Source organism: Ostrea edulis, chromosome 9, assembly GCF_947568905.1.
Source record: "Ostrea edulis chromosome 9, xbOstEdul1.1, whole genome shotgun sequence".
In the NCBI taxonomy this organism is placed as follows: domain Eukaryota; kingdom Metazoa; phylum Mollusca; class Bivalvia; order Ostreida; family Ostreidae; genus Ostrea; species Ostrea edulis.
Genome location: NC_079172.1, coordinates 15875638 through 15901380, shown reverse-complemented (window position 1 = coordinate 15901380; position 25743 = coordinate 15875638). Strand labels below are relative to the sequence as shown.

Below are 25743 nucleotides of genomic sequence, written 5' to 3'. Positions count from 1 at the left end.
ATGACATATAAACCAAGATCTTGTGTGGCAGCAATAAAGAACCCTTAATGCTAATGGCTCTCAGTGTCCAGAAAAGGTCTAAATTTGTGACATTTTACTTACAGCTAGTGCTGTCTCAATGAGTGAAAAAAAAAATTCTGAGAGTGACATTAAAATAAAAACAAATTCTGAGAGTGACATTAAAATAAAAACAAATAAATCTTAAATTAATTTACAAATTTTAAAATTTATTATCACAATTTTTAAGGTACATGTACAACATTCATACTAATTCTATATCAAAGTACATTAATATTTGGCCCCATTAACTGGTAGAGTCATTGCTGGCAATGTTGATAAACTCTATCACAGTTCTGGTAGGTCTTCCTATAACAGAAATCAAATTCAATTATAAAACATGCAATTACATGTATAAGTAAACTCATTTCTTTCATATGATTCTGATCATCAAATATGTACAGGTAAACTTCATATCTCGAACTTGTTAGGACTGAAGAAAAACTTCGAAATATCCAAGGGTTCGAGAAATCGAAGTTAATGAATTTGACACCAATACTGTGTAATGTTTTATGTTGCATGATTGATTGGACAGGTAAATAAACATCCCTTTTAAAAGCGGTGAAAGTTTTAATTCAGAGTTGGGGATTTTTTTCATACGTCAGCATTTGCATGTATATTGTATATCTATTACTTTATTTGATACTGCAACACTTGCATTTTACGAATTTCGGTCATTATTATAGTGATAATCAGTTATTACGTTCGGTTCAGTATTACTGACATCCGGATGTGTGTTACATTTTGTAAATGATAAACCGATCACTGCAATAATGAGGACGACGGAAACGGGAAATATGGCTGCCTTGGATTCTGTGTCTTTTTCAACTTCTGTTATAGCCTAGAACTTTGTTTCGATTGTATGAACTTTAAGATTCCTTTTTATACCACAGCCAGATAATCCAACTATCCACCGGGTTGGATACCGTGTCCTTCGTTACATGTAGATTGCTTATCAGATACTGTTTAATTATCGTGACATCTTACGTATAAGTGTGCATTTCATTCTCACCTCCAAACACTCAGTCTGCAGAATTAGATACAGCTCCCAAATCAACAGCTTAGGGCTAATAGGGCGTGATTATCGGCAATAGTCCCATGAAGCCCGTGCTAGACCTAACAGAAACGTCCAACAGACCGTAAAATTAGCATAACGGGTTGATTGTGTACTTCAGATGTGAATTCAATGGAACAAACTTCTTGGACTTCGAGATAACGTATATGTTTTTAGCACTTGGGATAGTAAATCTACTTCGCGATAAGCCAGGTATTTGAAATTTCCGTGTTTGAGATATCGGATTTTTTAAAAATCATGAATATAGTAAAACTGGCCAGGACCGTCGACTCACTTCGAGACATCTGTGGTATTCGACATATTGGCGATCGAGATACCGAAGTTTACCTGTACATTAATTCAAAGTCTACATGAAATCTAAAGTCTTGGTGTTCAAGAATTTTCATTGTAAATATAAATATATGTGCAATCTGAGGTTGATATTCTGCAATAATGCATATCAAATGGTACAAAAAGACCACAGTTTTAAAAGTTTTGTACAAAAAGACTAATTTCCATTTATAAAAATAAACTTATTAATATTGATCTAAGTTTAACATCAAATAGTGTGTGCTAATGGAAGTCCCCGTAAATGTGTGCGTTCGTGAAACTTGTCAGAGGTGTCTGTAAATGTAATTCATCCATTAGCCAAAGGATAGACCAGAAACAGAATTAGAGATAAGCACAACTTATCAAAATAATCATATTCAATTTGACAGTCAAAGAAAATACACAGTAATATCCATGTAGTCAAAGAAATTTACATGTACACTGTAATATCCATGGGGAAAGAGGTCCTTGTCTATCATACTGCATGTGAATATAGTTTTGTGCATGGAAGGTGTTTTATATTTAGGAGATGTCTTGTACACACATGTTAGCAAAACTGCTCCTTCATTAGACATACTGTAAATTTCTTATCTTATGTGAGTAATTGTATATGTTAAATGGCTTGTACATGAATTCACATGTCATCTGTTAGTCAAAAGTTTTTACATGTATTTAATTAAAAGAAAATTAAAAGCGAGTAATTTTATTTCGCAAGTGATGCCTCTCAAAAAATTACAAGATGATAAATTTCTCGCATATGATTAGGAATCTACAGTACCTGAGCTGTCTGTTCTGAGATATAATACATCACTTTATTACACAAACCTGACATGTCTTTACCGAGGTACGATACATCTCTTTATTATATAGCTAATAAATAGTCTATTATAAAATCTGCGTAAAATCTAGAGAATGTTGGCGTTCAATATCCTGAGAATTTATTGAATGCTAACTTTGCATTGTGTAAATTGTATGCGCCCGAAACATTCCGAGTATGAGCGTTCAATATTGACGTTACCGTAACGATGTAAACAAGCCAAAATGGCAGACGGCGTTCCTCCGAATCTGACAGAGCCGGTATTTGATATTTACTTCAGCAAATTTTTACTGTACATAAATTATAATGTCCCCATTCACAAAATCACTTTGCTTCATGCATTAATGACGGGTTAAATATTGAACAGTTAACAAATGCATGCCGATATTGCACACCTTCACCTTAGATGCCAATATTGATGAATTCTCGTCTATTTTGGAGTATTTTGAGTGAAAAGGGATATAATTTAACAACTTAATACTGTAGCTATATAATAAAAGGGTTATTGAACTTATATAGGTGAATATTGGCATTCGTTGGCTGTCAAAATGCACTCGCAAGCTCGTGCATTTTCACAGCCAACTCATGCCAATATTCACCAATATAAGTTCAATAACCCTATAATATTACACATACCTGACATGCCTTTACCGAGGTATGATACATCTCTATATTACACATACCTGACAAGCCTTTACCGAGGTACGATACATCTCTTTATTACACATACCTGACATGCCTTTACCGAGGTACGATACATCTCTATATTACACATACCTGACATGCCTTTACCGAGGTACGATACATCTCTATATTACACATACCTGACATGCCTTTTCCGAGGTAAGATACATCTCCTTTATTAGACATGACACCCGCAATATCCAGATGTAGCCAGTTCTTGTTTGTCACAAATTCCTATCAAGAGATTTATAAGTAAGTCAAGCCTACAGAATTTCCAACTGTAATGCGAATAGATTTCAGTTATGATGTGAAATTTGATTTTTGTTTTATAATCTTTTGCCAATGGTTATTTTTCAACAAATAGAATTTGTATGATATCATAATAGTACATGATGTTGCAGATTTAAAATATTTACAATGAATGTGTTTAAAAATCTGGATAAAGAAGAAATATTTTAGAAACATATATGCCCCTCTGAGGCAAAATTGAGAAGTATCAATTTTAGAATGTCTGTAATATTATAGCGAAAAATATTGTTATCTGCTAGTCAGGGTCTACCACAAGACAACGCCATTGATTGCATTTTTGTTTGTAAAATTGTGCGCTTTATGAATTTTAATAATAACAATAATAAATAACCACTATATCAAGTTTGATCTCTATCAAGCAAAGAGTTTTAAAGATAATAAGCAGTATTTTATTATATCCAGAGTGAATTAATTAGCATTAGACATTTTAATCATTGAGGGTCATCTATTCTTTAGGAGATACTAGTTTATCAAGTTTGATGTCTGTCATGCAAAGGGTTCACAAGATATTTAACAGACATCTTCCTATGCAGAGTAGTTTGAACTTTGAACTTGATCTTATGACCTCAAAATCAATAAGAGTCATCTACTCCTTTGGAAAAAACAGTGTGCTATATTTGTTGTCTGTTCTGCCAAGAATTCTCAAGATATTGAGCTGACAATATCATCCTTTGTTCTGAGTAGATTGACCCTTGCAATTGATGTTCAAAATTCAAAGGGGTCATTTACTTTCTAAGGGGCACCAGCATAACAAGTGTGATGTCTGTAAATGAAAGCTTTCTCAAGATATTGAGCAGACAACACTTGGTTGATATACCAACAGGTGCAATTCAATATGACTTTTTTTTCAAAGGAGCATAAAATTTAATTATAACCCTGTAATAGCATATCATTTCATGTGGGCTGTATATAATGTACCCACGTGTTCGTAAATGCTTCAGTTTATGAAGCATAAATTACTCTAAACCATTTATACCAATCAATAAAACAGCTTCATTCCTTTAATAACTGGTTATTTTTATTCTAACAATACAATCTGTGTTGGACTATATGTCCCTACTAATTACAGTATATCATGCTCTAACTACTTTTGTTATGAATTCATTCAGTATGGTTCTACTGACCTTGAGAAAGGCAGCTGCTGTGCAGGCTCCAGCTGACCTTGAACCACCAATATTATTAAGGTCAGCTAGCTGGCATTCTTTTATTTGCTTTGTGTAGTGATTGAATAATGGCATTCTCCAAACTCTATCGCCTGTTTTTGTACTAGCCTGGATAAAAGATTGTCTATGCATTAAAAGTACATTATATATATATATATATATAGAGAGAGAGAGAGAGAGAGAGAGAGAGAGGTATAGTTTTGAAAATTGAGATTTGGTTATAAATCAGCTACAAGCAGCCCGAGTCCCATGAATTTATGAATTTTAAAAACATTCACTAATAGATGATTACAGTTTGTAGTCTCAAAGGTTCACCATTTTTATTTTCAGTTTTACATACTAGTAATTTTAAACAGTATTTACCTTCTGAAGTTTATTCCACATGTTTTCTGAGTTTGTAAACACCCCAGCAGCCCCTGCTCCAAGAGCTACATCTATAGCACCTGTAAACCATTAAATCATCATAAAATTTGTAAAGGGTGTTATGCAGGCTCGAAATAAAAGACTGTAATTCATGCATTGCATGTACACACACCAAGCACATGGAAAATACTGCATGACATCACAATTACTATAATTAAATTGACACATGTACTTATATACACAAGGGCCCACAGTATTTTCATAGAAGAGCAATTGACAAATTTGAATGCACCTAAAATTAGTTTCAATGCAAATATTACAGGTAAATTTTACAATTTTAGACAGAGAATATGAACTTACCAAATTTGGATTTTATTTCTGATCCCAGATATATAAAAAATAATCATCACCAGATAAAATGTTTTGCACATTGATCTTTCGTGATTGCACTACATTGTGTGGTGTTAATAATTCTACATGTGAATTAAATTATCACATTCTGGTTACCCGATTCAAAATGGGTCACTATAAGATAATATTCTAATCATAGTTTTCATAGAAAAATAATAGTCCCACCTGTTAGAGTTGCCATGTCTAAGATGAGAGATGGATTAAACTGTTCACTGTAACATAAAGCATCAGCCAGAATCAGTCTCCCCTCCGCATCTGTGTTGTCCACCTACACACGTGTATATCAAACAAAATACAAGTGTGATGTAGTGAAAATCAAAGGACTCGGAACATTCTCTTACAAATGTGTGAACATACTATCCAGAGAGAGAGAGAGAGAGAGAGAGAGAGAGAGAGAGAGAGAGAGAGAGAGAAAGAAACTTGCCTGTATTGTCTTTCCATTCATGGCAGTGACTACATCTCCAGGTTTGGTGGCAGATCCACTAGGCATATTCTCACAGAGAGGAATAAATGCTGTTTAAAAAGAAAGAACAAGAAATTTCTAAATTTCAGAGTCATTAATTTTTGTGGACTCTGAAAATTGCTATTGTATCACATTGATCATGCTCACATGTGTTATAGTAGATCTTTAGCTGCACATTTCGTAAGGTGCATACTTTACATTGGGAAATGTGTCTCTGATTTATATCAGCTATCCAGGTCCAATCAAAGATGGATGGGGATTTACCGTGTTGTATTCCATACAGCCTGAGCCCTCTGTCCTTTGGCCTTGAGATGTATGGAATACAACTCATGGTAAATCCCCATGCCCCTCTGTTTGGACCTGGATAACAAATTCATTTCTTATGTAACCAAATGATATCACATGTCATTATTTAAAATTCATATCAGATACATGTATCTTGTGTGTTTTACAAGTCAGGGGGAAATAACGTGACATCACGATACAATGACTTGTGACATCACGATACAATGACTTGTGACATCACGATACATCATGATACAATGACTTGTGACATCACGATACAATGACTTGTGACATCACGATACATCACGATACAATGACTTGTGACATCATGATACATCATGATACAATGACTTGTGACATCACAATACATCACGATACAATTACTTGTGACATCACGATACAATGACTTGTGATCAATACATTATAAGGTACAAACATCATTTAAGTTTTTTTGTAATTGTCAAAGCCAACCAGGTGAAATTGACAAAATGGCACAGTGTAGATTTAATATGGGATATTGCCATATATAAGCCATCAGGGTGAATTGCTTTCCCCATAAAATAAGTAAAATCCATATACATGCACACTGTTCAGTGACACTTGTCTAATCCAAATGTTGCCCAATCTGAAATCTTGTGTAATGAAATCATACAAAATTCATCAAAATTATGCACTACATTGATGAAACATACTCTATATCATTGACATTTCTATAGTAAATTGAAGATTTTTTCTAGAGCCAGGCACATCTGGATTATATGTTTCAGTGACTGTACATCTGTATCTTAATATAGTATTTCAAGCTATAGAGATTTTGATAATTATCGTCACATTCTACAGAACTGCAGATTATTGCATTTATCTGAAAAAAGTACAGCGCTGTATCACAATAGACCTTGAGATACCTAGTACAATCATGTTTTTTAAGATTGCACTGTACTGATGACTCTACCTTTTACATGAACAGGAAGTCCTTGTTTACTGATAACTCTACCTTTTATATGAACAGGAAGTCCTAATCTACTGATAACTCTACCTTTTACATGAACAAGAAGTCCTATCTACCTTTTACATGAACAGGAAGTCCTAGTTTACTAATAACTCTACCTTTTACATGAACAGGAAGTCCTAATTTACTGATAACTCTACCTTTTACATGAACAGGAAGTCCTAATTTACTGATAACTCTACCTTTTACATGAACAGGAAGTCCTAGTTTACTGATAACTATATCTTTTATATGAACAGGAAGTCCTAGTTTACTGATAATTATACCTTTTATATGAATAGGAAGTCCTAGTTTACTGATAACTACCTATTACATGAACAGGAAGTCTTAGTTACTGATAATTCTACCTTTTACATGAACAGGAAGTCCTAGTTTACTGATACTCTGCAGGCTGCCAACCACACAGGCTGCCCCTCCCATGTCTGCTCGCATGGCGTCCATACCTTGTGAAGGTTTTATAGAGATTCCACCACTGACAAATATAAATAACGAAACTCATCTATTTACTGTAATGAACATGTGCTTACAAATCAGATGGCTTCAGAATGCCGTCATTTCTGCTCAAAATGTGTTTTACTTAGTTTCGTAATTTTCAAGTGATGCTCCTAGTTTTCAGTCTTGGTATTCATTTCCATATTATGAAAGGCTAAGATTATGTTATTTTCACTGCAGTACTAATTTCAAAAGTTTATCCATTGATAGTGAATATTGCAAAAATATACAGGAAATGAAAATAGTGCATCTTACGTATCAAAGGTGACACCTTTCCCTACTAAGGCCATGGGGCTGTCTGATTGCTTTCCTTTGTACTCAATTTCCAAGAAAACAGGTGGCTCTGTTGATCCTCTTGCCACGGATAAAAATGACCCCATTTTCATTGATTCTGCCCAGCCCTTGTCCCTAACAACAAAGAAAAAAATTCTGTTATGGACACTCTTCATAAATCTTTTAATTCATAGGTGCTGGCTGCTACATATCTGCTAAATAAAACAGTGAAATTTATTTTCATAATCAAATACATAATTCATACAGATTCATGTACTTTAATTTGATTTGAACATATTTTATTGTATAAATATACAAAGAGATCGGTTACAAGTTCTAGCAACTTTTACATAAAGACAACCTCTCCAGAATTCTCCCGAATTCATGTACTTTAATCTAACTACAGGTGATTTTTGATAACAGGAAGTTCAAGGGACCTTGGTAAATGGGACTTGATAAAACTTTGCGAGATCGATAATTCGAGAGATCAAAATTCTGAAATTGTAGGTCCGACCATATGGTTAAGATTTAAAAGTACCCAGAAATGTTTACCAGGAAGATCATGGGATTGTTTTGACAAGTTTTCCTTCATGGACTGTTTAGCAAGGAGACATAACGAATTATCAGGTCTTAGTAGGGTTATTACCCGAGGGCGCATATCTGCCCGAGGGTGATAACCCTACTCAGACCTGATAATCTGTGATGTATACCTGCTAAACAGTCCAAAATAGTTTTAATATCCTGAAGAATCTGAATGTTAAAAAAACTATCACACATTTATTTGCCTTGTACCATGTATTTTTTTTAATATTCAAAATGTCAACAAATTTTTAATCTCTGCAGAAAATTCTGATAATTTAAAATTTCTAATAGTTTTCGAGGCGTGAAATAAATGTTTAATACCCACAACTACAAACATTATTTTGTTTTACACTCAATGTCCTACATTTATTAGATATATATGTTAATGAAAGCAAAACATTGAGGTTTGTGAAAGTTAAACGAGATAAAGCTTTCAATTGTGACATCACAGTACTATGATGCAAAAACATTATAACGTCAAACGTAAACGTTTCATAACGTATTTCAAAAAATATAAATTTATACATAAACATCAAGCGAAATGCAAAATTGCATTAGAATGGAAATATTTCTCTTCTCAATGTGTTATTTTTTACCGTTAATGTTGATGCCGAAGTTAATGATTAACGATCTTGAATATTTTCAATTATTTTTAATAGAACTTTCTCGCTTGTGCCAATAGAAGTTACCTTCTAGAGGGAGACAACACAGTTGTCACCTTGCACATGAGGGAGACACCATGGATTGTCTCCCTTCACATGACCAGCCCTCGACTTATGAAATTGACTGTATTATTCTGAAGGATAATAAACTCAAATGTCCACCTCCACAAAGAAGCACAGACAAAGTATCACCTATGCAAACACCTAATTACCACAATCACACTTTCCTCCTGCAATCAACAGAATCCAGGTGAGGTCCAAGCAGAAATAATTATAAGCTTGGGTAACGATGTGTATACCCTACCACCACTTTGAGAGATTGAGAGTGAAAAACAATGAAATATGTTTTACGGGACCCAACTTCATTTTGAGAGATCAAGAACGTTTGAGGGATCGATAGTAAATTTGCTTAGTTATATGGAGAAAAAAATCGGGACCACGATTTCACTTTGAGAGATTGAGAACTTCGAGAGTTCGAAGTTCGAGCCATCGAGAGTCACCTGTAAGAAATAATATTGTTACATGTTTAATGGTCTTGCTTCATTTTCCTTAATCTTTGCATTAATTAGCTTACCCAAATTAACGAATTATATGAATGTTTCCTGGTTACCTGACTATGACTTCACATTTTGAACCCAACTGCTCCTGGACAATTTCTGCAAACTTTGTTGGAGTAAGAAGATTAGATGGCATTTCCATCAGACGCCTGGAGAGATTTTGACCGTCTGCTAAAATGCTACCTCTTCTCCAGTCTTTTTCCACATTATTTCTACAAAGTTTAATTACAGAAATACATGTACATGAAACACTTATCATTCTCATAGAAGTAAACAAACACATGGCATTTTCTGATCAGAATTGTACACCTTTTACAGATATACGTGTACCAGAATCGTACACTTTTACAGATATACGTTTACCAGAATCGTACACCTTTTACAGATATACATGTACCAGAATCGTACACCTTTTACAGATATACGTGTACCAGTAGTTGCATTATATACATGTACCTGCACATCAATAACTGTTAGTGTCTTATGGAAAAAAAAAGTAGTCCATGGACCACAACCCTTATCTTGTTCATTGGACTCGTGGTTCCACATTAAAACTAAGATATTGGACAACTATATACTGTATGTCTTAGTGATGCTTACATACCATCCAAGAATTCAAACTGTAAATAATTTACTGGAAAGATTCCATAGCATTGTTAGAGGAACTCCTCGGATCTGACCTCTGACATTATAACATTGTTATCATTATTGGGACATTACCATGTCATTGTGATGGCATTGCAAGTTGTACTCAAAATAATCAAAACATATAGAAATGTACAGTATGTTTCAAAATCTTTTGGTTTGAAATTCCAAGATATATTTTTGAAAAGATTAAAAACTTTCAAAATTGCCTATGAAGCTAAGATATTCACCTCTATAAAGCATTATGTTCAACAGTAAAGTATCATATGATGGAATGTAAAAATTGAAATAGATACTGCATATGAGGAAGAGAAAAAAAACCCCAAAAGCTTTCAAAATTTTTAGGCAATGGTTTCCATTAGAAAATCTTTGAACAATCACATCAGTCCACCAAAATTGTACAAATGTTCTCCTGTAATCTAGCTACTCGGAGGTCAGAGTTGGTGGTACAAATGTATTTCCTTGTATAAAATTTACTCTTTTTTTATTGCTCATGGATGTTTTGTCAAATCTGGATAAATTTGGCCTCAAGGTTCTGGAGGTCAAAAAATTACAAACAGACAATGATCAGACAAACTTACTTGAGCTTAAAAATTACTGATATATATATAATTTTCAACCAATGTTGACTCAATTTCACTGAATGTTTAAAAAGTTTCACTGTGCAGATGATATTGTGACCTTGAGATCATCACTGATCCCCCCTTACTTGTCTTGGCTAAATCGAGATGCACAGGACACGCTGACTGGTGGTTTTCTACTTTTTTCAGCTTTCAGATCATCATAAGAGAATAGAGCAAGATGACATCCCTCTGCAGAAGCTATTGAGTGAAAGGTACCAACATGTTGCATCATTATAAATGTAGAAGATGTACATGTAATAAGTTTTATATAAGTTCCTCCTTCCTGTTTTTTTTTTCTATTCGTATGACATTTAAGAACAGAAAGACATACCGTGGTACTTTTTTAAATTTATAACTTTTCTTACTAATGTTTCTTTGATCAAGATACTCAATGATGAATGTCATCAATAAGAGATTAATATCATTGTAATTCTTCATTGGTTTCCACTTTGACAAATTAACAAGTTGCTCTCTTACATGCCCCTATTATCAATAAAAAGTATTGTCCTATAAAACCTTTACTTTGAACACATACCTTCAGTGTCTCCACAAGAATCCACTTCAATCTCACTTTCACCTAATTCTCTCAATTGAAGGACAGCCCCTGATGTATTCAAGTTAAATTCATTAAATCACAATGAATTTTAACATACACAAATTCTAAATATTCTTGACAACATTAAAAAAATTCAAATGGCAGATTTCCTGTGGTTTTCGCAAAGCATGTTACGCTTTGGGTTATAATGTGGCATACTTGTTGAAGAAGTCTAATTTTCAACATACACTTATGTACGTTTAACCAGTTATAATGGAAATATTCATCAGCTTAGAAAGCATAGTCATCCTTACTTGCCACAGCTGCTCGAATGGATTCTCTCCCTTTGTCTACTGTCTCCAATTCATCATAACCTTCTCCCTTTTTTCCAATGCAGGTAACCACCACCGAAGAAAACTCTGGATCCACTCCATGCAATGTCCTAGTTTTACCTGATTTTAGAGGTTTCTTTACCCTAATAAATAAGAAACATCACTGGAGTTACATTATGGACTGTTATCCAAATAGATGTTAATTTACATGTACTTCACATGCATGTCAAAAATCACCATTAAATGACATACTACAAATTTGGTTTATACCCCCCCCCCTCCCACACACCAAATTATCCAAATCTACTCTAATCTTCATAGCTTCCACTATGAGATCAATCTCTGGTAAAGATTTCAACAACAAAAAATCCACTTAGGTGTATAATCTTGCTAACAAACACACAATGAAACAAACACATGTACACAACAAACAGTGACAAACACAACAAACAGTGACAAACACAACAAACAGTGACAAACACATGTACGCAACAAACACTGACAAACACAATATACACAACAAACAGTGACAAACACAACAAACAGTGACAAACACAATATACACACCAAACACTGACAAACACAATATACACAACAAACAGTGACAAACACAATACAGTAAAACTCGAATATAGCGAACACGGATATAGCGAAATTACGGCTATAGCGAAGTGAAAACGATTTCCCCGGCAAATTCTTTATATATTCTATATAAAAATCTGCATCTATAACGAACACGGATATAGTGAATTTACGGATATAACGAAGTAAATTCCTATTCCCCTTGAATTAAAAATGAACGTAAAAATCACCTTTTATAACGAATTTATTTTTTTGATTTTAAACTCTTTGTGATTTTTAACAATCGTTTTCCATTGACATAAAGGATCCACACTTATTACAAAATTTCTGTTTGTATTTTTTCCAAAAAGGTTGTTAACGCAAAATAATACCTACACATACGTTTAGGAAATATATTGTCGGTATTGTTTACTATTCTCGTTAATTAAATTTGACGTTTGATTCCATTTATTTTATTGTACACTCCTTTATTTGTGTAAAGCAACAAGTAAATGACAATTGCAATAGACTGTACATGTATGTATTGCGCCAAATTTTGTTGACATTTCTCTCTCGACATGTTCTTGCATGACTTAATAATCCATCAAGATAAATTATGATATATAATTCAATGTGTATATTTCTTGTATAAAATATTTCTTCTCGAAAATATATAGGCTTAATTTCATTTAAAGACGATACAAGTGTAAGTATATCGATTGCAGCTTTCTTCTACAATTGATATACGTGTAGAACAAATCAGTTATATAACGAATTCGTTATATTTGAATTATGAATTCGCTATAAACGTATAGCGAATTACGCTTAGAGAGAATTTTTATTGAGGGTCCCCAGAAATTCGCTATATCAGAGTTTTACTGTATACACAACAAACAGTGACAAACACAATATACACAACAAACAGTGACAAACACAATATACACAACAAACAGTGACAAACACAATATACGCAACAAACAGTGACAAACACAATATACGCAACAAACAGTGACAAACACAATATACGCAACAAACAGTGACAAACACAACAAACAGTGACAAACACAACAAACAGTGACAAACATACGTGCACAACAAACAGTGACAAACACATGTACGCAACAAACACTGACAAACACATGTACGCAACAAACACTGACAAACACAATATACACAACAAACAAACAGTGACAAACACAATATACACAACAAACACAATATGAACAACAAACAGTGACAAACACAATATACAGTGCTTACAATTTCAACAGCTGAAGAATCTTCCCATCAACATTTTCATTGAATCTTTGAGCTGTTCTGGATAATTCAACGGATTCAGGTGAATCACTTTCATATACACCTAGCACCAGTGCCTTGTTCTGAAATTGAATTTTTTTTTTTATAAATTAAGAACCAGTTTGTATACACATTGAAATTCTCTACTTTAATAGAGCATACCCTTTTCAAAATGAAATTTAATAAATAAAACTATCCAATATTGACAGGAACAAACATATCAAATTAATAAATCATTGCTCTTTTTTCCCCATTGTCCCATGCAATATTGTATATGTAGCTAATTATATTCAACCTTATTTTTGGTAGAATACACAGTGCATTGAGATAAACTGTGGAAAAACAATGAAAATATGAAATTGAGAATGGAAAAAAAGGGTTGATAAAAAAAATACTTCTGTTGTTTACTTATTCATTGTAATACATGTACTTAATATTCATTATCATGCTATTTTTCTTCATCATTTGTCTGATCTTGTCAGTCACATACAAGTATATTTACAGGATACAATGAATAAGTGATTGTTTAGGAAAATGGAGGATTTAAAATGTGCATGCTACTGTATCACTTCAAGGTGACCTCTCACAATTCTACATATTCATGATTCAGATCTACATACAAGATCTATTTGTGGTTATACAGAAATAGCTGAGTAGTTACATTTGAATTGAACGGTCTGCAGGTATGTTTAAGAAGCTATCTTAGGACTGAGAAATGTCTTAAGATATATACTTAGGACACTTCTTTAAAAGTCTAAGTGCAGTTTCCGAAAGTATCCTTAGCCTAACTGATCATCATTGATATTTTAGTGATTGAGTGATAAAAAACCCAGATTACCTTACAGATTAATTTTCTGATGCTTGACAAAATCATGCCCGAGGATTCAGCAGTATATGACCAATTAGACTATAATTCCCTCTGTTCTGAGGACGGGGTCAAGAGTCAAGACCTTCACCTAAATGCTGAATACACATGAGCTGTCACAGTATCAGTATTATGTAACTGGAAGGGAGAAAAGGCAATAGATCAGATAGGATTTTAACCCGGGCCCCATGAATCTCTAGTCAGGTGCTCTACCAATTGAGGTATCTGGCCACAAGCAATAGAACCTGGCTGACCGCTACATTCTTCTCTCAGATTTCTTCACACTTTGAAGACAACAGACCACGATCTTTATCCCCTGGTAGGCATTTCCAGGGGAGGCTGGGATTCGAACCCGGGCTCCCTGAACCTCCAGTCAGGTGCTCTACCAACTAAACTCTCTAGCCACCGGCGATCGAACCCATCTGACCACTGCATAAAGAATGTATGGTACACATAAGAGATTGAACCAGCATTGTCCATACCTTAATTACAAACCCATCACTCTAACACTGAAATAAATACTATGAATCAACCGACGGTTTACTAACCTAGTCGGATCGCCCAGTACGGATATAGCCACTAATGCCAATGCTAACTGACTAATGGGCACTGCACTATGGATATTAGTCCGAAATATCTGACGTTTTCCTGGCTTTTTTATTTTATGATTTTGGTGCTGGAGGCGGCGAATTTCCAGTTTACGTAATGGCGCCGGTTCTGACGTTTTCCTGGCACGGTAAATATCAAAATCATTTTAAAAAAAAGCCAGAGAAACCTTATTCTCTTTAGAGAAGTCGAGAGGCATAGCCTTCATCAAAGACTATGCCTCTCGACTTCTCAAAAGAGAATAGGAAAACGTCCGATATTTTGGACTATATGGATATCTACATGAAAATGATGAAAGCTATTACATTGCCTAAGCTGTAGTCAAATTGATAACACTTTACCAGTTGTTTTGATGTAGAAAAATGTCGTCTGGTTATTGAACGTGTAATACATTTACGCTGAACGTAAATATTTAAGTTTAACCTTTCCACTCCTCTTACAATAGAAGCTGCCATGTTTCATGGAGTAAGTGAAAGTGAAAGTAGATTTAGAGGGTATTATTTTTATCAAAACGCACCAGCACAAAATTATATTTAAGATAATTTATATGAAAAATACACAAAAATTTAAAACTCAAAAATCTTTTATAAAGAAGTAGTTAATGATTTTTTGTTTCAATATATTTTAACTGACCGTTACAATTTTCGTTCTGTGATTTTCTAACAATCTCCAATGTAAACCAACTTCGAACAGATGAACAGTTCACACATTACCCATCAAATCAATACTTATGCAGGTGTTGATTCAGGCAGTGGGTAGAACAAAATGTCAGCATCGATTGTGATTACCTAGCTTTATGGTTTCTTATGGCGACTACTGATTCTAGGGAACCCAGCGTAGTTTTGGTAACTTGTCCAACCTGTGACCACTCTGTCCCTCAAAACAGAGGGAGTAGGAGAATCATTTGTCCAAAATGTGGAAATTTTTATGACCGTGACTCGGCGGTGGATGAACTTAGGCAGATCCGACGGGTAAACAGAGAGAAACGAACATCAAATGAAATTAAGGACAGAGATGAGGTGATTTTTCTTCTATAATTAACGTGCTTTAATTATAAATATAATATATATATATATATATATATATATATATATATATAAGTTGACGTCTTCTCGATTTATTGTGTGAGAGAGTCAGTATTGGCAAACGGATTGCCATGATATAATTTCAAGGAATACTTTTAAAGAAAAGTTGAAGTGTTGAGAACATACATGATATACACACACAAAGAATTAATAGAATCCTTCATTAGTACGAGTGTGGGATTGGGAAATTCCATCAAGGGAACATAATTTGCAGTCAAGCATGGGTCTTTTCTTAGTCCTGGACAGCGAATTTTGTCCCAAAGAGGAATTTTCCTATCCCTCATGAGTAAATATATAAATGAAGGATTTTATTTGATTCAGGAGCTTTGAGAAGATTTAAAATTATTGTAATACTCATTTGAACTAAATAATACAAAAGCTAATTTGACTGTCAGAAAGTCTGCATACCAGAAAATGGTTAATGATGTTCCTGTGTAAACTAAAAAAAAAAAACCACCAAAGGCTGTCCCTCAGAAAGCTATATTTATCAAATCAGAATTTGAAGAAAACAATACAAAATATATTTTATTTGTGCATTCATGTAACGTAAATCATAAAAGATATGACATCATCAGTGACATCATATAGCAATGTAATTAAGACAGAAAAATCTCATGGCTGTCTTACATGGGGCTGCAGTCTTACATAGGTAATGCCAGCTATTAAGTCTCACACTTAAAAACATAAAGGGGGAAAACTGCAACTAGTTTCTAGGTTTACCAAGGTCTTCTTACATTCAACTGCAAATCACATTTGGCACATCACAGTGTTGGACGGTATATTATCATCAGTGTGAGATCGACTTTACCCATGTGAGATTTTTCTGTCTCACACTGCTACGACGTCATTTGATTGTGACGTCATATATTTTGAATCTATGATTTACGTTACACAGTGAAGATTTACGTTACATGGTGTAGTAAAGATATTTTGCATTGTTATCTTTAAATTTTAATGAAGTATAGCTCTCTGGTGGACAACCTAATCAACCTTGGATTTTTTTAGTTTACACTTACAGTGTAAACCATTTTCGGGTAGGTATGCTCTTTCTGCCTATCTAATTAGCATGATTAGTTTTTGCATCGAATTTCAAATGAAGATTTTGATAATTTAGAATTTTCTCAAAGCTCCTAAATTTATGCACTAAACTGTGAGAAAAATAATCCTTCATTATTTACTCGTGTGGGATAGGGAAATTCCACCTCTGGAACAAGATTCGCTGTCTAGGACTCGGCAAAGACTCATCCTTACATGACTGCGAATCTTTTCCCCTCAGTGGAATTTCCCTATCCCACACTCGTACTAATGAAGGATTCTATTAAGCCTGATGGGAAATAGCTTCCATTAAAAGCCAGATATGACAATATATCTACTGTAAGTTAAATATTTAAAAACTGTCTTCCTCGGGCTAGTATTCACTGGTAATAAGGATAAATCTGCCCTGAAAGGCATTGATGGTAGATGCCTGGATATCTGTAGTGCTGGGATGTTGTTATAGAGCCTGATGGTATCTTAGGAAAGAATGACTGCTGATGAGCTGGAGTATGGTCATGTCTTGGATGAGGTACCCCTGGCAATGAGCCTTTGAGGTGAACATGGCTTAAACATGTTAAATGATATAACTATGGACCCTTTGGATGTTTCTATACTTTAATGATGATAGTTATCCAGTTTCAGCCATTAATTAATGGCAGCCTGATATCCTGCTGTCTAACATCACAGTACTGCATCAGACAGCTGGCATATAATACAACTGCACTTTTCTTTAAAATAAATTTTTTATTTATTTAGATAAAACCGGATTGCAATTTAAAAATTTATAGTATTATACCTCAGTATGAGAATTCTATGCAACGTGTAATCTGATTGGTCTAGACAGTCACATGCCAGGGATGACAAAACTTCATATCTCCCTCTCAAACATCATATCTCCCTATCATATTTCGCCCATTGCGCAGCTTCGTGCATTTTCCATAAATTTAACGTCAAAGTAGATGAAGTGTATTATGACGTCACAATAAGTCCGAGTCATTCTACTTTCATAGTTCATAAGGCACAAAATATGCGGGTCTCTGATACAGTTTTAAAATCGCCTGATTTTGGTTGATACAAAAACAAGCAAGTAGCATGCAGCATTCAAGGAGAATGGAAATACAAAACCTGGTTATCATATCACTATATTTCGATGTTTGTACCTTCTAATACGTTGAGGGCGCGGTGTTACTGTTAGGGCGATCTCAGCTACATACAATGTATAGATGAGCGGACTCTAATTTCAAATGCATTTTTGTAGTCTTGCTTTGTTTCGGTATGATAAACAATTTATTGCATGAATGTTCGGGAGATATGAAGATTTATTCACCCAAGAAAAATCATATTTCCCTCGGGGAATATGATTTTTCTTGAGTGAATTAATAGATCTTCATATCTCCCTCACTATCATGCAATAAATGTATAATGAACCGTTTTTGGTCACGCAAAAAAAAAAAACCCACCAAAAAAAAAAACATACTGAGGCAAAAGAGATTTTGTTTATAGTTATACAAGGAAAAAATTAGGCTGATTGGTTGGACAACGGCTAATTTTGATAAGATATCTGATCACATGGAAATGTCCCAAATATTGGTTAAGTTTGATTCCACATTCAACCTGCTTTTTTCTGACAATCCGCTACACCCAGATATATACAACCTGCATGAGTATGGAAACTGAATTAACTTTAATATTGTATGTATATCATTTAATGCATATTCAGCCATTTGAGACCAAAAAAAAAGATAAATAAATAAATAAACAAACAAGCTAGGCCACATACTCAAATCATGACAGTGATTAAAAGGAAAGTTAATTGTCTTAAACAATGAATTTGTTTTATAAATTAAAAGTAATAAGTGAATTTTAAGAGAACATCCTTTTCAAAAACTGGTTGGTCATTTTTGTGTAGATATTTAAACAAAATGATAATTCATGCATGAAGTGTAGTTTTAAGCTACTTTAGTACTATCTATTGATTATAATTATATGAATTTAGAATTAAATGAAGTTTGGTCCTTATTGCTCTTGATATATACTCTCCTCCCAAAAGTAAATAAGACCCACTGATATTTAGAATGCCTATTTAAATAAATATAAACATTAGTTATCATAGTTGATGATGTCACCAGTGTTCAATATAATTTCTTGTCAAATAAAACCATATATGTACTAGTTACCATACAAAATGATAAATTTCTCATTGTTACATGATCAATACTTCATTGTTGTCTGACATTTATGTCGGTCTGAAGAGTCTTAGAAACTGGATGAATTATTAATTGAGTTTCCAATAATGTTGGATTAGATTCTGCATGTAGACAGTATACCTTTAGCTCTTCATGAAATGTGCAACTCACATTTATCTGATTTATTTCACATAATTAGAAAGGGTTTTTTTTTGTAAATTGTAAAGTTTCTTGATATTACAGTTTAAGTACATTGCAATCATTATATAAAGGGCTGGGTGAACTATATTACAGTTTAATAACACAGTTATAAGCTCTCAAATTTATGTAGGCTGGACCACAGGCACCTGAAGTCAACGGGATAGCTTGTATACATATATACTTGTAGATATCATGCCCCCCCCCCCCCCCCCCCCCCCCCCCGATCCAATGAAAAAATACAATTATAGAACCAATGATACTATAATATTGGTATGTCACAAGTGGTCATCTCAAAAACTTACAGAAAATAGAAACTTAGTAGAATGCAGAATAACTTTAATGTAATCAGCAGGAAAATCACATATTTTGGATCCATTATAGGTTCTATATTTTATTTTCTCATAATTAGATAAAAAGGGGGCAGGGGTATGACATACATGTAAGATCTAATTACACCCTATCCATCTGTTGGCTAGACAGGCAGGCCACGGGATGCATGCATGGATATAGTTGTCATTGTATAGATAAATCAGCATGAACTAATATTAATGTCTTTTACCTTTGAGATTTAGCAAGATGAGTAAAATATGCCAAACCAAGGTCAAAGTTAAGGTCAAAACCACAAAATGAGTACATATAGTATTATATGTATGTGACATTCAAAGTTTCTATCTTTTAAAGAATCATTAGGGCCCTGTCATGTGGTGGGTACTCTATAGTAATCATTCTGTCTGTTCATCTGCCTGTCCGGTCTGTAAGTGCTACACATGTATCTATGTCACGCAATAATTAACTTTAAGTTTCCTTGAGGAGATTTTGCATAAATTTAATTTGTGCATAAAAATACTAAATTAGATTAGGCAGAGGAAGACCCATTATGATTTTCAAATTATATTTAGGCTTGGAATTTTTTAACATTAATATAATAGCACTTTTTATAGTATGCAATAAATTGAGAATAATCAAAAGATTTTCATAAAATTTTTAGGTAATTATACTCAAATTAGAAAGAGGAAGCCCCCTTTTGATTTTCAGATTGATCAGGTTTGTCATTACAAAGTTATGGGACTTAGATTTTTGTAATATTAATTAGATATTTTTAAGCACTTTCTTAATAATTGCACACAATATCTTTGAGTCCAGAAAAAAATGGAGGATGAATGTACCAACCACGCCGATTTAACTACTCAACCAGATACACAGTAGTTTAGTGGTAGCATGTGATGGATAATTATATATATTCATTGCGAGGTCCTTTCTGACAAATTGATGATATAACCAAAACTTTTGTAATTTTTCAGGATAAAGATAAATCAGGAGGAACTCTGAGTTCCATTGCCAACTTTTTCCAGAATTTGGGTCCTAGTCGCAAAGTAAAGCCAGCGGCATCACAACCTCGTTCTGATTCACAAACATCAAGCCACCTGTCTGAGTCTAGCTCAAAGGGTTCAAATACAGAGTTACCTCCCATTAACCACTCTCAGACTCCCAGTGGAAAACAGACTCCATCATACAATGTGAATGGCCCACTCAGTCCTAGAGCAGCGGACAAAGAAAAGTCTGCCGGGAAGGGAGATAATCAGCGGGTCAATACATGGGCCCAACAAGGGGACACGCACATCAGTCAGATCACTGCTAGTACCAACAATAACAAGCTGGTGTATCCAGTCCGGACCAAGACTGCAGAACAACTCAAGTAAGATAAATGTGTATTGTGATGAGTTTACACTATCAAACTCGTAATTTACAGGGTATTATTAAATATATATATATATATATATATATATATATTAAAAGAAATAGAATAAACAGTACACAAAGTTAAAAATTTAACGCAAGCGCTTTTCATTTTAAAAACACAATTTGGATATATATATATATATATATATATATATATATATATATATATATATATTAATTTAATTTTAAAAAATTATATTAAGATTTTTTAGCTATAATTGATCTTCATGGTTATATAGTACGTGTTTTATTTTGGGAATTTCACAGATATAAGATTTTATGCCATACTGTCATGAAATTTCATTTTTAAAATTGTGTTTTATGGTTTTATTCCTCTTCTTACCCCTGTAAATTGCCTTAGAGTAATTTGTTTTATATAAGGCATTTTATAAATTTTATCATTATTATTATTGAACAGAATTGTCTGAGATTTTGAATGATGTGATATAAACATATCTCATCACTTTAATAGACAGAATAATTTAGTTGTTAAATGGATCCAACATGATGGAGTGCTACAATCTATTAATGATAAAATCCTTTGATCTGCATGCTTATTATAATAAGTAGATTACTATGCAAGTGGATCTAACATCTAATTTCAATTAGACTGATGGGATGTTTGGGTTCCTTATATACAAATATTTGAGACCTAGCTGTAGCCAAGAATTGGAGATTGTTTTTGTTTTTTTTGTCATTCCAGTTGTCTGGAGACTGCTAGAGATTGGGGTTTCTTGTCATTCCAGTTGTCTGGAGACTGCTAAAGTCTTCCAGAAGCTCTGGAAATTATTGGAGTTTTTAAAATGATACCTGTTTCATACAAAATTGAAAGGTTTCTATCAATTTGATAGTAAATCATAATTATAATTACTGTAAATAGAGTTTTATTTCTGAAAGCTTTATTTTCTGAAAAAGTTGGCCTTAATTGACACGAGAGTATCAAAAGTTCACACACAAATAATTTTTTTGTGAGTCAATATGAAGGTTGAAGGATAATTAAATTCTCATTAAGTTTTAATAACCTATGTCATATTCAATATAAATACATTAAGTTAAATGTACATACTTATAAATTAATTGTTTTCAAGAGAGTACTTTTCAAACCTTGAGATAGTCTCTTGGCTATATGACTGAATCTTCTGTATAACACAGTATTAGAATTAGTTGCAGTGATTGTGTCGGAGGTGTGCTGTATCCAAACACTCACATGTTTAAAACATTTCTAGGGAAGATGTTCTTTTGGCCAAAGAATGTGGGAATTGGAAAGTAGTCCAAGATTTTTATGCGACTACTTTTGAGTCCTTCCTGGAAATTAATGCAACATTCAAGGTAAGGCTCCATTTTGTGTGAATTCTGTAACAGCTAATGGGATTCCCAGTTCAAATTGAGGATGGTTATGATTTGAAAGTCAGTGTACTTTGCTACTTAAAATGCAGTACAGTGGTATTAAGCTGTGTGGCAGCTCTCTCATAAAGCTGATATTACCTCAATCTACTGGTAATTAAAATTAGATTCGCGATCTATGATCCACTCATCTACTACTGCTACATAGTGTAGCGATAGTAGATGAGCGGATCATAGAATCTAATTTTAAGTAGATTGATATTACCTTTACAATGTAATTGTGATGTAACTTTCTTTTATGTAACACTTACTATTGAAATAGAAATATTGATCAGACTTGATAGAATCCTTCATTAGTACGAGTATGGGACAGGGAAATTCCACCGAGGGGACAAGATTTGCAGTTTAGGACGATCGAATCTTTGCGGAGTCCTGTACATCGACTCTTGTTTCAGAGGTGGAATTTCCCTATCCCACACGAGTAAATAATGAAGAATTATTTTTCTCACATGTTAACCACAGCTTAGTGCATACATTCAAGAGCTTTGAGAAAATTCAAAATTATCAAAATCCTCATTTAAACTTCAGTTCAAAAACTGATTAGATAGGCAGAAAGAGCATACCCATGATGGGGGTTTTCCCCCACATCCATTTATTGTGCTCTTTTGATCGATTTTACCTTTATATTCTTTCATCATAGGAAATCTAGTTATTGCATTTCCTAAGCAGGATTTAATACAAAGTTCATTAAATAGAATTACTGTCATATAATAGAATAATCTGTAATAAATGTAGAAAAACCTCATAGTTAAAAAAACTATTCTCCATGATGAAGTACGTGCTTTAAAATAAAACTAGCGTTTAATTTAGTGATACGCTGTTATAATTTATGTGCCTGGTACCTTTTCCTTTAATTATTACATATTTCTTTCACCCAAGTCCAAAAAATCTTGCTTTTCCCAGGATCTTTAAGGATTTTGATATTTCACATGATCGGAATTTCCAATTGTTAAGAATTAGCTCAAAAATATAAGATTTTTTTTCAGATTTTTGACAGCCCCATAAAAATCTACCAAATGAAAGCAAGTGATATAAACAGCACATTACATACTTGTAAACTTATGTATTGCATATTACATGTACTAACATGTACCATTCTTGAAGGTCAAAAGCATGCAGTTTTATTATATGTTTATAACAGTAATATTGAATATATAAAGTTGCTATGTCAGATAGCACTAAAACATCTATAGAATTATGATAGTTACATTGCAGATGAAAATAGAAAGAACTTTTTTTCAATGAAAAAGAAAGACCAACATATTGATCCAAAATATTAAAAACAAATTTCACTTAACAAATATTGCCTAATGAACATACTTCAGGTTTTAGCTGAATAAAGAAGTCGATTGATTTTCAATACATAACAAACATACAATATATAGGATACAGTGCTCAGTGGAGCACAGAAAAGCACTAGCAGTATTAACTTTTGTTTGAACTTTGTAAAGTTAATATCATCTAGCTGATATTTGCAAATATTTTGCCAGTGTAGACATTTTAATGATAGGATAGGACACCGTGGTAAATATTGAACTTCATATCCTCTGAGAATTCGATCTACACAAAAAGGTTCAATGATGATAAATGTCGGAGTTGTAAATCAATAAATGTATACTTTTCACTCAGTCTGCATCTATTCAGTACAAAAATAACTGTTTTAAATAAGATACAATTGAAGTAAAGATATGGTATGTATAAAGCTTACTCCAATTATATTGAGAATGGTTATTCTTTTTAAAAAAATAAATAAAATACACAAAGACATGAACTGACACTTTATGCCAGCATAATTAATTCATACGCCAGCTAGAATACTTCATGAAGTGTTATCGCAATTCACCTTTGAATTAGAACGCTTTGGCCGATATAGTATTGCGTTGTGTGACGACACAATTGAATCTGTTTGTAATACAATTGCGAAATGCAACAGAAACTCTCATTGGTCCATATGTATAAGTCCGCCCAAATTCCCTTATACGGGAGTAGTCAGCATTTGAAAACATGACGGCCAGATGGAAACAAACTTCAAAGGAAGAAAGAGAAAAAGTTGTATTCTTGTGTTGTTGTGAATGTTGTCTCATAAATTTAATATCAAAAAATTCCTAACATATTTTCCTACTATACTTGTGTCCAAACATACCTTCAAATATTAAAGCCCCATACGACCCAAACACTCACAGCTTTTGATTTCGTTGACGTAGCCATGTTAGGTAGCCAGTCAATTCGATTTCTGGTTCATTTCCATACTGGCCCAAAAGCGTCTAGATGTGTACTAGTACCCCACAAATATTTTGAATAAATATATCATCCCAGTTCCATTAAATGATAATTATTCAAATAGCTAAACTCACGGCAATGCGGCTTTCATTAGTCTGGGCGGCCACGCCGGCCGGTCTCCATCTAAAGGGCTTATGTAGCATTTTCGTTAATCAAGAGCTAATTTTACCTTTACAAAAACTATATGTTTTAATTATTCGTGTTAACTTACAACCAATTTTATGAATAGATACCAATAGCAACAGAGTTCGAATTGACCGGTTACCTAATATGGCTACGTCAACAAACGAAATCATTTGAAGCTGTGAGTTTTCGGGTCGTGTGTGGCTTTAATGAATATTTGAAGGCATGTTTGGACACAAGTATGGTAGGAAAATATGTTAAGATTTTTTAAATATTGAATTTATGAGACAGCAACACAAGAATACACCAATATCAGGCCTCAACCGTTCGCAGCTTTTTGTGACCTGTAAATCGAAGGTTTTTATAAGAGGTGGATCTGTAGCTCTCTGTTCCGTCATAATATTTTTTCAGAGAGCTACAGTTTTCCAGCTAGTAATTTTCTAGTCCGTCCACCTGAATTCGCTCGAGAAAGTGGGCGGGCTGTAATCGGCCAATGAAAACTCTTGTTGTATTACATCAAACATGTCAATCAAACTGTTCAATCGTCTCATTCAATTGTGTCGTCACACAACGCAATACTATATCGGGTAAAGCGTTCTAATTCAGAGGTGAATTGCAATAATGCATTATTAGTATTGAAGAGTATGCTGATGTGAAACATATGCTGCTCATTATACCTAGCTCATACATTTTGAAAAATTTAATTTTTTTTGCT

At 33.6% G+C, this 25743-nt stretch overlaps 2 protein-coding genes across 3 annotated transcripts in view; one reads left to right on the top strand and one right to left on the bottom strand.

The window, feature by feature from the left end:
- Positions 1 to 206: 206 nt before the first annotated feature.
- LOC125659114 (cytosol aminopeptidase-like) lies at positions 207 to 15457 on the bottom strand. Its single transcript, XM_048890664.2, has 14 exons — positions 15316 to 15457; positions 13468 to 13586; positions 11629 to 11789; positions 11315 to 11383; positions 10866 to 10977; positions 9565 to 9723; positions 7693 to 7845; positions 7293 to 7417; positions 5613 to 5701; positions 5354 to 5456; positions 4778 to 4857; positions 4376 to 4522; positions 3083 to 3176; positions 207 to 366 (listed from the first exon to the last, which is right to left on the bottom strand). The coding sequence occupies exons 1-14, from the start codon at positions 15427 to 15429 to the stop codon at positions 305 to 307; spliced, it is 1587 nt and encodes a 528-aa protein (XP_048746621.2). The 5' UTR covers positions 15430 to 15457; the 3' UTR covers positions 207 to 304.
- Positions 15458 to 15642: 185 nt separating this feature from the next.
- Positions 15643 to 25743, top strand: part of LOC125658819 (probable E3 ubiquitin-protein ligase HECTD2) — a 43123-nt gene continuing 33022 nt past the window's right edge. Inside the window, exons 1-3 of one of the 2 annotated variants that reach the window (XM_048890236.2) lie at positions 15643 to 15993; positions 20783 to 21177; positions 22448 to 22550. In XM_048890236.2, coding sequence (XP_048746193.2) covers positions 15781 to 15993; positions 20783 to 21177; positions 22448 to 22550 — 711 coding nt within the window. In that variant the 5' untranslated portion in view covers positions 15643 to 15780. The remainder of the gene's footprint in view (positions 15994 to 20782; positions 21178 to 22447; positions 22551 to 25743) is intronic. The other variant, XM_048890237.2, reaches the window with a different exon arrangement.